General features: G+C 41.4%; 1 protein-coding gene across 1 annotated transcript in view; it reads left to right on the top strand.

Annotated features, from left to right (window-relative positions):
- The first annotated feature begins 2,570 nt into the window (after positions 1-2,570).
- LOC121506720 (alpha-2,8-sialyltransferase 8E-like) overlaps positions 2,571-13,037 on the top strand; it is a 21,154-nt gene continuing 10,687 nt past the window's right edge. The window contains exons 1-5 of the mRNA XM_041782571.1: positions 2,571-2,656; positions 5,254-5,328; positions 8,513-8,587; positions 9,064-9,211; positions 12,616-12,728. Of these exons, the coding sequence (XP_041638505.1) occupies positions 2,571-2,656; positions 5,254-5,328; positions 8,513-8,587; positions 9,064-9,211; positions 12,616-12,728 (497 nt within the window). The remainder of the gene's footprint in view (positions 2,657-5,253; positions 5,329-8,512; positions 8,588-9,063; positions 9,212-12,615; positions 12,729-13,037) is intronic.

Below are 13,037 nucleotides of genomic sequence, written 5' to 3'. Positions count from 1 at the left end.
TTATATGTTGTTAACCTGACACGCCAGGTGGATTTGTTTCACACATCCATCTGGTAAACCTTTCATAGACAGCGTTTGGGAAAAGGCAGAGCCTTTAAAAAAATGGAGGGTGATTGGATGAACGTTCCGTCTGTTACATTGTTACGGGCCAATCAGAGCAACAAAACACGTGACATAGCCGCGACGGAGCTGCGCCCTTACCAAGGACTATACTCCATAGGGGACTGCATAAACGCAGTCCATGGTGACTGTAGACATGTCAATACTCGACTTTTGTCATTTTTTTGAAAGAAAACTCACTGTTGTTCTTTTTCTTCTTTTAACCAAGAAATGTCTTCAAGTTCTGATAAAACTGGCACTTTAGCAGCATCCACTCTAATGTCTTCCTCCATATTTGCACTGGCCTCTTGCTGCTGCTCGCTTACATCACGACTCCGCCCGAAAGTACTGGCCATCGTCGCTGATTGGTCCTGTCACTTTCTAACCGGGCCCAAATGGTTCAGACGGGAGCTTTGAGAGATGGCGCTGCTATAGGCTAAAAATCGAACAATTCAATAATTTTGATTGATAAACTTAGACAGTGGTTTGCACAGTTTATGCTGTTATGTACTGAACAGCTGGTTCTGCTAGCTTACCTGTGTCATCTCATCGAGTTGTGAGCTTGTGATAAAAACAAATGTGTATATTTGACCGCGTGAGCTTCTAAAGCTCTACATTTTTAAGTCTAACTTTTTCTCCAGCTTCGTTCTAGTTATTAGCCATCTGTCTCTCTTCATTATCTTGTTGACTGTCTTTGGTCGGAGGAATCAACCACTGGCATGGTAACGTGGAACCAATGTAACAGTTTTGTTTCCAGTAAGAAGGGAGACTAATAATTGCTCCTGCCTGTGTCCATTCTAGCTAGTAGCCTGTTTAATGCTGCTGTAGCTGTAGAGCAGCCCTACCGGCCCTGAGAGCAACCCAGCCCACCAGGAACTCTCCAGGTTCTTCAGATCAGTAACCCCGGGCCTGGTTTTAGTGAAAGACACGTCTTTGTTCTTTTTGTTATAAAGATTGTTTTTAAAAAACAAAAACCTTTCACCAACCAAATACCTAAAAGTGTGTTCCTTCTTTACCCGTGTCGTATGGGTGCATAACATCGTCTGATATTGATCACAGCCTCATGACTCAATCCAATCAATATTGTAAAATGAAAGATTTTTTGATATTGGAAAATATTGTATCATTGTCCAAAGAAACATCATGATGAAAGGTTGTTGACCCCTTAGTCCATAGCGACTGTGGAACTCATGGCCCCTATGGATGTTCCAGAATTCTTACTCTGTCTTTAGTCTTCAGTTTAGCGGGGTACATCATCCTTAAGCATACCTCTCAGTCTTATTGGTTTTATAGCTACATCTGAGCTAAACGCTACACTGGCAGTAGCCATTGCTACCAGCTTCAAGTACAACTAAACCCTGCCCACGCTGATAGCCTAGCTCTGTTCCTCTGTGACCTGGCAAAATCATTTGGAGCTTTGCAAGATGGATCTACCTGATGACAGACATGGAATCTGAACAGTTCTCTGGTTAACTTTGGATTAGTCTGGAAAGAGAATTATGTTGTTTCCCCAGCTTAGCCTGCCCTTGTTTGCCACCAGTAGCACCAAATCTCTGTCTGAAGATAGTCCCTAGGAAAGGTCCAGGGCATTTGATTGAACTGTATACAATTTCAGTTTCTCATTACCCCCTTTAGAAATCAGACCCTCCAAGAACTTCACCATATCTCCCCTCGGGGATCCCAACATAGCAAACATTGTTGAGCAATTCTCCTTGTCTTAACTTTGTTCCGGAGCAGCTGCAAGTATGTTTTGCTAGCTGGTGGATTAGTGAATATTCCACCCACTCACCAAAATTGTCTGTAAATAAGTCGTAAAGTTTCATCTCCACTAAAACAGTAGAAAGGGATGCCAAGCTCTCTTTTTCTAGAACAGCATACATGTTTTTGAATATAGTTATTACCTAAACTCCATGGTATCTTAATGTCAGCATCCCTCCCACTGTCTCTTGAAGTGAATGGCTCTGGTTGTCACATGTCTGCAGGAGGTCGGTAAAACATCCAGTAACTCCCTTGACAAACTGACACTGGGTGTGCCAGGCAACAACCTCAGCCTGGAAGTCTCTGATGATTTCCATTTGGATGATTATTCACACACTGGCCTCTGACCTGATACCACCAGGAACTATAGGGACTGTGGAGGAACGTCCAGCAGGTGAAGCTAAGGTAACACCAGTTTTACCAAGTCAATGATATGTTCTTTTAGTAGGTAAATCCCTGAGGCTTCACTGATCTCTGAGGGGTTAAATGAGTGAATGATATTCTTTGATTTATTGCTGTAATAAATACCCTTAGTAATCCCTAATTCTTGGAGGCTTCACTGATCTCTGAGGGGTTAAATGAGTGAATGATATTCTTTGATTTATTGCTGTAATAAATACCCTTAGTAATCTCTATTAATTGCCACTGCTGCAGACTTTGACCTCTACATGAGTACTTACCCAGAGAGAGGCATGAGTCGGACATCAGGAGGTATGAGGGGACAGGTCTCTCTGCTGGTAACTTTCCTATTTTTGGGGAGCCTGCTGACCAATGTCGTCTGGTACGGCTTCCAGGACGGGTAAGTGTCTAAAGAATTTTGGATCCATTCAAACAGAAAGCTAGGTTTGGTTGAACTTTGATCACAAGCTTAAAAGAGATGATGGCTGAGCAGCAGAGATGGGAAAAAGGTCTCTTACTGAAAGTCCAACTCGTCTCTTATGGTTAAAATCATTAATATGGCCAAGGGCCAGATATTTTTTTATATTGTCTAACGACGCCGTGTCAAACAGTGTGATAGCAACAAAACATGCTGAGCTATGAAAAAGTATTGTCCACTTCCTGATTTTTTTTTTTTTTTTTTTTTTTTGCATATGAATCAGTCTTAAATTTTTCAATCAAACTAAATTTAATATTAGACAAAAACAACCCAAGTAAATGCAAGTCAGTTTTAAATGATGATTTCATTTCTCAAGGGAAAATAGCCACCATCTACCTGGACCTACAGTATGTGGAAAAGTCATCACCCCCTATAAAATCATGAATTAACTGTGATTAACCACATACTGTATTTTGAGAGCTGAGTTCAGTTTGACTTCAAAATCTAGACCTGATTACTGCCAGACCTGTTGATCACATCATGGAACCATCTAAAGAAATTCAAGAACAGATGAGAAACAAAGTCACTGACATCTATCACTCTGAAAGGCTTTGGGACTCCAGCAAACCATGGTGAGAGCCATTATCCACAAATGGAGAAAACTGGGAACAGCAGTGAACCTTCCCAGGAGTGGCTGGCCAACCAAAATGACTCCAAGAGTGCATGGACGACTCATCCAGGAGGTCCCAGAGGAACCCAGAACCACATCTAAAAACCTGCAAGCCTCACTGATTCAGTTATGGTCAGAGTTCATGATTTAACAATCAGAAAGAGACTGGGCAACAAAGGCATCATGGGAGAGTTCCGAGGCCAAAACCACTGATGACAAAAAGAACACAAAGGCTCGTCTCACATTTGACTAAAAACATCCTGATGATCCCCAAGACTTCTGGGAAATATCTGTGGACTGACCAAACAGAAGAGGAACTTTCACAACATTTCACCAGAAGAACATCAGACCAACAGTCAGACATGGTGGTGGTAGTGTGATGGTCTGGACCAGGACCTGGACCACTAGAACCATGAATTCTGCTCTCTAGCAGAAAATCCTGAAGGAGAAAGTCCGGCCATTAGTTCATGACCTCAAGATCAAGACCACTTGGGTTATGGAGCAGGACAATGATCCCAAACACACCAGCAAGTCCACCTCTGAATGGACTAAAGACTAAATGAAGGTTCTGGAGTGGTCTAGTCAAAGTCTGGACTTAGATCTGACTGAGATGCTGTGGTATGACCTTAAACAGGCCGTTCATGCTGGAAAACCCTCCAATGAGGCTGAATTAGAACAATTCTGCAGACAAGAGTGGGACAACATTCCTCCACAGTGATGAGAAAGACTCACTGACAGTTATAATAAATGCTTGCTTTAATTGTTGCTGCCAAGAGAGGAAACAACCAGTTACTAGGTTTAGGAGGCGATGATGTTTTCACATAGGACCAGGTAGGTTTGGATGGATTTATTATCATTATCATTATAAAACTGACTTTTGTATTTACTTGGTTATCTACGTCTAATATTAGAAGTTGACTGATGGTCTGAAACATTTCAGTTTGACATGTAAGAACAGATATGAAATCAGGAAGGGGTTGGTACTTTTTCACAACACTGTATCCTGTCATTGTGTTGTTATCTCTTCATGACTGCATGAGGCCGTTGGTCATCACGGAGGTGGAGGAGGAACGAGCGTGTCCCTAAATATTAGTCGTGGCTAGTCCACCCCAATACAAGAAATGTCTTACTTTCACAAGATGACTTCATCATCATGTCAGTATCCTCAGAGCTGCTAAAGCCACCAAAATTATTATCAGACATGAGTCCAACAGATCTCACTAAGCCGTTAAATGAAGCTGGTTATCAGATTGATAAGTACACACAGAGTTTAAATGAGCACAGTACAAGATCAACAGATCACACCACTCTGCATCAGTGTGCTGTTAATGATCTACTTGCCATCATTCACGTGTATTTTAGTACTTCGATTGCGTAAATACTGCTTGTAATTTGTTCTTGTGAGTTTCCACTGTGACTAGTAATTGATGAGTGATGTGGGCGACAGCTGGAGTCCCTGCAAGCTTGATCAGTGCAACCCTTGTTCATCACCAAAGGTGAATTCAGAGCATATTCAGCCCCCTCCACTTTTAATTTGGCCATCCATTTTCTATACCCCTAATCCCATTTGGGATTGTGGGTGGGGTTGGAGCCTATCCCAGCTGTCATTGGGCAAGAGGCTGGGTACATCCTGGACTGGTTACCAGTATAGAGACAGACAACCAGGCACACTCACACCTACAGCCAATTTTAGAGTCACCAATTAAGCTAATGAGCATGTTTTTGGTGGTGGGAACAAGCCGGTGACCTGGCACACCAGATGGATGTGTGAGGATGTTTGTATGTCTTTATGAGATTTGTCCATCAGGGACTGGTTTATTGAAAATGTCCATAACATCCAGGATTCTGTGTTTTGTCCTTGTTGGACCCTCTGATCATGATCTGTTTCTGTCTCCTGTTTGCTCCTCAGTGATGTGATCCTTCGCTCTCCGGCTCCTCAGAGGCAACGCCCTCCTAAGACCTATGAAATCTGCGAAGGCTGCAAGTGAGAGCAATCTGCTTCCTCTGACGTGACGCTTGTTTTTCAGAGTATCAGCTTCAAACAGGAGAAACTACGGTGGCTCTGAGGGTCAAATGTGCCAGTGTTAATTTCATCAACTAAAACTCAGACTAAAAATGTTTGTCGACAGCCTTTTTTCCATGACAAAAACTAGACTAAAACTACCATAAATAGATCTGTGGTGACTAAAACTGACAAAAACTAAGTTTAGTTTTCATCAAGATGACTGAAACTAGCCTAAGATGTAATGTAGTTTTTGTCAGACAATTCAGAATCTGTGATATTTCTCCACTGTGGGTAAATCTGTCAAAAACAATGCATCTGTATCTATTCTATTCAGCTGTAGAAAGCAGGGACCCCAGGTTTGGCAGAGTGCAGAAAACAAACTACCATGATTTGGTACCAGATTTAGGCAAGAAAATAAATGCTTGGACTAAAACTAGATTAAAATGTGAGGACTTTTTATGGACTAAAACTAGACTAAAATGTGAGGACTTTTTATGGACTAAAACTAGACTAAAACTAAAAAGGATAGAAATGACTAAAATGTGACTAAAACTAAAAGACATTTCATTTAAAGACTAAAATTAAAAACAGCTGCCAAAATTAACACTGAACTGTGCAAATATTTTAGGTTTGCAAAAGAAAGGCCGGCCACACACTAGACGATTTTTTAATCTGAAATGATTTTAAAACCGGGGGAGACCACAGACTTCAGGACAATTTCTAAAGATTTTTCCTCTGAACGCACACACTAGACGACTCAGCCAGATCGTCAGATCACTGGAGACCACACACTTGCTGACCTGCCAACGGCCTCGTGTGATCACGTGACTTCAGAAAAAAAAACACGGATGTCTGTCGATACCGTCTTGCTGTCTCTCCCCAACAGGCTGTCCTGACATGAGTTACAGGTGCAGCAAAAATCATTAAACAAGGGAAAGACTCAGGACGAAATCCTGGCTGGAATTAAGCTACAGTAGTGTTGATGGTTGTGAGCGGTGAAAGTACGTTTGATCTGGCTGGTGATGCTACCCGGTGTGCTCGCTGTCAGCGGCACAACGATAAGATAAGATATTTATGATTCAGAGTGTGGGAGGCTATGATGCCATTTGGAGCAGTAAATTGATCATGTTGACACCACACACATGCAAACCACTCAGACAAAAAATCGTTTGCGACGAGGCGCCCCCACAATCATGGGGGGGGGGCTGTCAAATCTTGTCTAAAATCGGGCTTAAAATCCTGTAGTGTGTGGCTGGCCTAAGCCGGGTGTACACTGTGCAATTTTCCTGTGATTCAGCGACGAATTTAGAGTCACATGTCTCACTCTGAAGTCGGGCCAACTTTCAGTGGGATCAGGCGTCATTTGTCGTGCTGTGTAACAGGAGGGTACGACGGCCAACCACGGCCTGACTACGACCTGCTCCCGCCCGGTCGGGAGGATTTCTGGCATGTTTGATATTTTGGTCGTACAACTCCAGACACTTCACAGTGAGTGCAGAAACGCGAGCAGAATAAACAACATCGGGGGATTGTTTACCTTCATAAACTGTCAGACAACATCCTAAATTATCATGACAATGGCTGAAATCACTTTCTGATGCCCCTCCATCCCCCTTATGATAAAGCAAATAAACGAGCAGGAAATATTCCTACCCGCTGACCTGCAGCTGACACAGAGGTGATGCTGTTTGTAGGTGTGAGACAGAGAGAGTGAGACTGGAAACACCACCGCAGACCCCGAGACTTTTTAAAAAGGAAACTCCGTGGGTTTCTGTCATAGTCCGTCCTGACTTCAGTCGCACAGTGTGAGCACTCCGGTCATGCACAACCGTCGGATCGCACAGTGTGGGCACAAAACTCGTGAGCGATGGTTGTGTGTCGTAAACGATTCAGTGGCACAGAATGAGATGACATTCTATCACGACTGCTGTATGGTTGGCTTTAAATCGCAGTTTACTGAAAAATAATTTAAACTCTGCAGTATAATTTAGTTTTTCAGAAGACAAAACATTCTGCAAAAGGCAGAAACTTAGAAAGATATAAAATATTTTTCCTAAGTTGAATTTTAGCAGTAAGGGAGATATTTGTCCTGAGGTATTCTGCTAAAGGTAAAGTATTTTGGAGAAGGTAGAATATTGAAATACCTTGCTCATACGTAAAATATTTTGTGGAAAGTGGTATGCATACGATGGAATGTATTGCTTAAAATATATTGCTTTAAAGTACAGTGTGTAGAATTTGGCTGCATTTCATCGAAAAGAAATGGTGTAAATGTTTATATATTTATGTGAAGTATGTTAAAATAAGTGCACAATCATTCCCCTTTAAACTTTCGTTTTCTTTTTACAAAATCAGAAAAAAAGCTTTTTAAATTTACATTACTGCGGGTCGCCCTTACGAAGGCTGACTTAATGAACCACCATGTTGTCTACGGCAACGTTTTGGGGACAGAAAGAGCGAAACACGGTTTTTGAATACAAACCTGCCCGCCGGTCCTGAAAGCTACCTGGAAGGCAGGTGGAGAAGAAGACTGACCTATAATCTATAAAAATAATGGTTACAAAGATGAATGAATAAACCCTCACCTCGTCACTGCTGTAAATGATGTTCGGCTCACGATCCTTTTTGGTCTTCACAGGCTCTCGTCGCTTAGTGATGTGATGTTTTGGTAACAGATCGGCTCATTCTAAAATCTGAACGCTGGATGTCGCTAAAATTCCAAATTCTACACAATGCACCTTTAAAATATTTTGCGGAAGTGGAAATATTTAGTGTGAAAGGATTTGCTAGAGTTTTGTTGGAAGTGAAATAAGTGCTGATTGTGATGGGGTTTCTCTGAAGGTGGGATATTTTGTGAAAAAGATTTTCAAAGAACCTTAAATATTTGTAGAGGGTAAAATAGTTGCAAAAATCTGATATTTTGTGTGAAATAATTTGCAAAAAAGAAAAATATTGTGCAGAAAGTTAACTGTTTTCTACATGGTGGAGTGTTGGGAATAAAATGTCTTGCAGCCCTTAAAATGTTGTAGGTGAAATCTTTTTTTTTTGTTTCTTTTTCACATTTGCATTTAATGTAATGTTATTGTTATCTGGTGAAATAGTTGTGCAGTTGTCCTTCAGGGCCACCATAGAACACTGTCTTGTCTGTGTCTCTGTGTCACAGGGAGCTCATTGAGAAAATAATGCAGCGTTACTCTGAAACCTGGCAGAGACAGGACGACGTTTACCAAAGATTCAGGTAAATAAAGGCACTGAGCTTTAGGAACAGTTAACAAAAGCGTGTCAAAACCCACATGTGATAGTCATGCATATGCAAACATGCTTCATCAATGCCGGAAAGATGTCATATTGTTCATTTTAAGAGTGTTAAAGGCTGCCATGACTAAATAAATAAAGTATTAAATAAGACGGCCTGATGTGTTTACATTTTCACAATTAGAATTCTGACTGACATAATATCGTATTTGTACTTTTTAAAGGTTTAAGCTGTAATCATCAATATTAAAACAAAAAAGCTTGAAATATATAACTTTGTGTGATTACAGGGAAACAGATCTTTTTTGGGATGTTAATTTTTAGATGCTCTTATTCTGTACTTGAGAAAAGAGACCCAGCTTCATTGTACTGAAAAGTTGAAAAAGCCCTGAAGTTACCTCAATAATCCTGCATCCTATCGCGAGCCTCAGGTCTCACAAAGCTGTCGTGGTTCTACAGAGCTCAGCTGAGAAGTCAGTGCAACGGTTTTGACAACGCCATCCTCACCCAGGCCAACGCTCCGGTGGGATTTGAGATTGTTGTTAACAGGAAGAAGAAGAAGAAGACCGTTGAGGTGACCCGAGAGCTCTTCAGCCTCCTTGCAAAGGTGAGGTGATCGTCACTCATGAATATCACCACCTTTCACGCTCTGATGGATTACAAAGGCTAATATCAGTACCAATGATAAATCTGATTGGCCTCCTTAAAATCCTTAAAATGATTGGCTATTTGCCTTGTCAGTCACAGGCATTTAAACATACCCAATCACTAAGCATATCATAACCATCTTAAGATAGGTTTTCACTAACTGTACTATCCTCAAGGCATGGTGTGTGAAAGCGGCTCCACCATCCTGATATATTTTCCTCTGTGGCTCTCAGTGGAAAAAGCACTGAGTACTGAGAAGTGGCGGACAAAGTATTCAACTCCAGTACTTGAGTCAAAGTATTGATACTTGAGGTCAAATCTTACTCAAGTACAAGTAAAAGTTGCTCTGTGAAATTCTACTCAAGTTAAAGTACAAAAGTACTTACCTTTAAAAATACTTCAGTATTCAAATGTACATACATTTAAAAATACTTCAGTATTTAAATGTACATACATTTAAAAATACTTCAGTATTCAAATGTACATACATTTAAAAATACTTCAGTATTTAAATGTACATACATTTAAAAATACTTCAGTATTTAAATGTACATACATTTAAAAATACTTCAGTATTTAAATGTACATACATTTAAAAATACTTCAGAGTTCAAAAATACAAAGTACATTTTCTAATAGCAGTACATTGCTGTATTGTGTTCTCAGTGCTTTTACAGAACCTTGTAACTCTCTGGGTTCTTGAATGCAGAAACGTAGTTTGTTCTTGGTGTACACAGAAGACATTTGAAATGATATGAATCATTCCTCATTTCTGAAATCTCAAACATGGAGCTGAGATATGGCCATGGGTGCGCTGGTTTTTCAGCTTGAGTTTCTCCTGCCATCTCCGTTGCTGAGTTTTGTTAGAATGAAGGCGGGAGAGCTTGCTACACAGAGCGAGGATGACCTAGCCTATTTCCAAATCCATCCCAGGTGTGAGCGGTGACTGTGATTGGTTCCCTTCTGTGAGGAGCACAGCATGTGGCCAGTTACATTTTAGAAAAGAAAAACACAACATCTGACTACAAAGCTACACTGAACCTAAAAGGAACGGCAAGCTTCCTAGAAATGTCGTGGAGTCCAAAGTAAAATATTTGTCTTTGAAATGTAGTGGAGTGAAAGTCATGAGTATCAAAAAAGCAAATACTCAAGTAAAGTACAAATACTGAAAAAAGGTACTCCATTACTGTCCACCACTGGTACTGAGGAGATGTTGAGGAGATGTTCAGTAAAATCCGATCTTTCCTTACTGGCGAGAACAACAAGAGAATCTATCTCCAACCAGGTCACAACTCTATAATGAATGATGTAAACTACACAGCAAAACTATCAGAGTTAGTTGAAGTCATATAGAGTTAATTTAGCACTTCAAATATGTTTACAGTGGTTGACACTTCATATAGTTAAAGTACACTTTTGAAAGTGTTATTTTTTTACAATAAGACAGAACTGCTGTAACGCTTGAAAATCTGTGGAAAGGTGCGACTCCTCCAGCAAGAACAAAGCAGAGTCAACCTCACTGCAAGGCAATGATACTGATGAAGACTATGCTCTATGCAACCTTCAGAACCACCTAAAGTCACAGGTGGGAACTCTAACTCAGGGGGCAACTCCATTCATGGTGCAAATGTATCTGACATCAGAAACAACCATCCACCAGATACATGAGCAGAGGAATCCCTGCAGGGATCACTGCAAACAGGAAACATCCAAACACAACTAAATCCTCTTCCCAAGGACATGATGGAGAACATCCCGCACACATCCATGATTAGAAGTGGCAGTGGAGGGGCGTGCCAATGGTCGAGTGGTTTAAGGCGCGCACCATGAATGCTGGCGGCCCGGGTTTGAATCCGGCCTGTGGCCCTTTGCTGCATGTCTCAGCCCCACTCTCGTCCCTGTTTCCAAGTCTATCCACTGTCCTCCTCTAGCCAATAAAGGCACAAAAATAAATCTTAAAAAAAAAGAAATGGCAGTGGGAGGAGCTTAGACCAGCTGACTCCTTACTGAGCTGAACTAACACGGGTGGATCAACACTGTCCAATAACTCCAACACTGAGGACCATTCCACTCAGAACGGAGCTAAAATGACACTTTAACTAAAATTAAACTAACCTCAGAAATGTTTGAACCAGAGGATTCAGCTCTCCAGTTGTTGCAGCTGATCTGGGTCGTGGTGTGGAATCACCATGGACTACTGTGTGGAAAAGTACAAGAGCATTTCAAAGTACAGTTAGTCTGGTTGAATCTGACTTCAGTAAAAGAACTGATTTCAAAATATACTCAAAAAACTACTTAATCACAGCAGTCTGAGTAAATGTAGTTAGTAATTTTCCGCCTCTGCTAAGGGGCCAACGAGGAGACACAATGAGGGCTGTCAGGGGCGTAGCGAGGGATTTCAGGCCCTCAGAAAAAAAAAACACAGGGCCCCCCTTAACTGGCTAGCCAAGCATCAAATGTTTATTTTTACAACTATCTATGCATTTTGATGTATTTTTGAACAATAATTTCTACATTTATGAGCAATATTTTTAAATGGTTAAATTAAATTTACTTGCATCATTTTGCAGTGCTGTACTACACCATTTGGACATTTTTAAGGGAGGAGCAGGGCCCCCCAGTATTGTATTTTACTCTATTTGATATAATTTTGTCATTGTCATTTAGCTTGATTCAATAATGACACTTATTACTAAAAAAAAAAAAAAAACACTTTTCATTGCAGGTTTCTCGAGGGCCCCTCCCTACTATGGGCCCCCGTATGTAGTACCCTTATTCCCCCCTGTACTACGCCCATGAGGGCAGTAATGGTCCACTCTGTAGATGGAATGTGGCCCAACCTGCTCCCTGCATGGCTGCAAAGGCTTGGCCATCTGATGTATCACAGGAGAGGCTCTTGAAGGCACTCCATGGATGGCTTCATCTGCGACGGGTCTAGCTGCAGATGAGCAACGGTCATCTGAATGATAGCCCCCATCGAGTCATCCTCCAAGCCCCGTACAGAACTGTGGACCAAAGAACAGGAACTCACGCTCAGCATGCAACCAGCGACTAGCTTCATATGACTACTGCTACAATGGTGCAACACCTGTGAGCAGGAAGATGTAAAGAACAGATCCTCTGGTGACAATAGAATGTGTAGACTTGTCCGGGTCAGCAGGGGTGACACAAGACCTTGTCGGTTTAGCTACTGGACCTGTGAATGTGTGATCTGTGTGTCTCTGTTGGTCAGGAAGAATAAACTAGAACTCAAATCATGCGTGCATACAAACAGGATTTTATATAACCTCTAAATAAGGTCATTTAAACATCAGAATGAACTTGCTTGTTTGGTATGACATTTTCCACTGGTATGTATTGCAGGAGCATCCTTTCTTAAATAAAACATGGGACACGTGTGCTGTTGTTGGGAACGGAGGGATTCTGGAGGACAGCCGCTGTGGACAGAAGATCGATTCAGCTCAGTTTGTCATCAGGTGAGAGAGGGGTCCGCTGTGGTGGACTGAAAGGCTGATAGTGATTACTGTGTTTACATGAGCCCAAGGCTGCCCATAAGTCTGGGATAAAGGGGAGCGCTTTCTGGGGCCCAGACAACTGGGGGGTCCATGCAGGTCAGGGAATCATGGTCCATAGTAAAGTAAATCTGTGATAACCATATTTCATATTTAACCAGAATAACAACCACAACAACAATATGTTTTTTTCATTTATGGTATTTTTGCTGTAGTACAGTACAGCCTTTTTGAAAATTAAAACCCCTTTTACATAAACCAGAACTACCTTGG

Source organism: Cheilinus undulatus, linkage group 3, assembly GCF_018320785.1.
Source record: "Cheilinus undulatus linkage group 3, ASM1832078v1, whole genome shotgun sequence".
In the NCBI taxonomy this organism is placed as follows: Eukaryota; Metazoa; Chordata; class Actinopteri; order Labriformes; family Labridae; genus Cheilinus; species Cheilinus undulatus.
The sequence above is the reverse complement of the archived record's forward strand: the minus strand, read 5'-3'. Positions and strand labels throughout refer to the sequence as shown.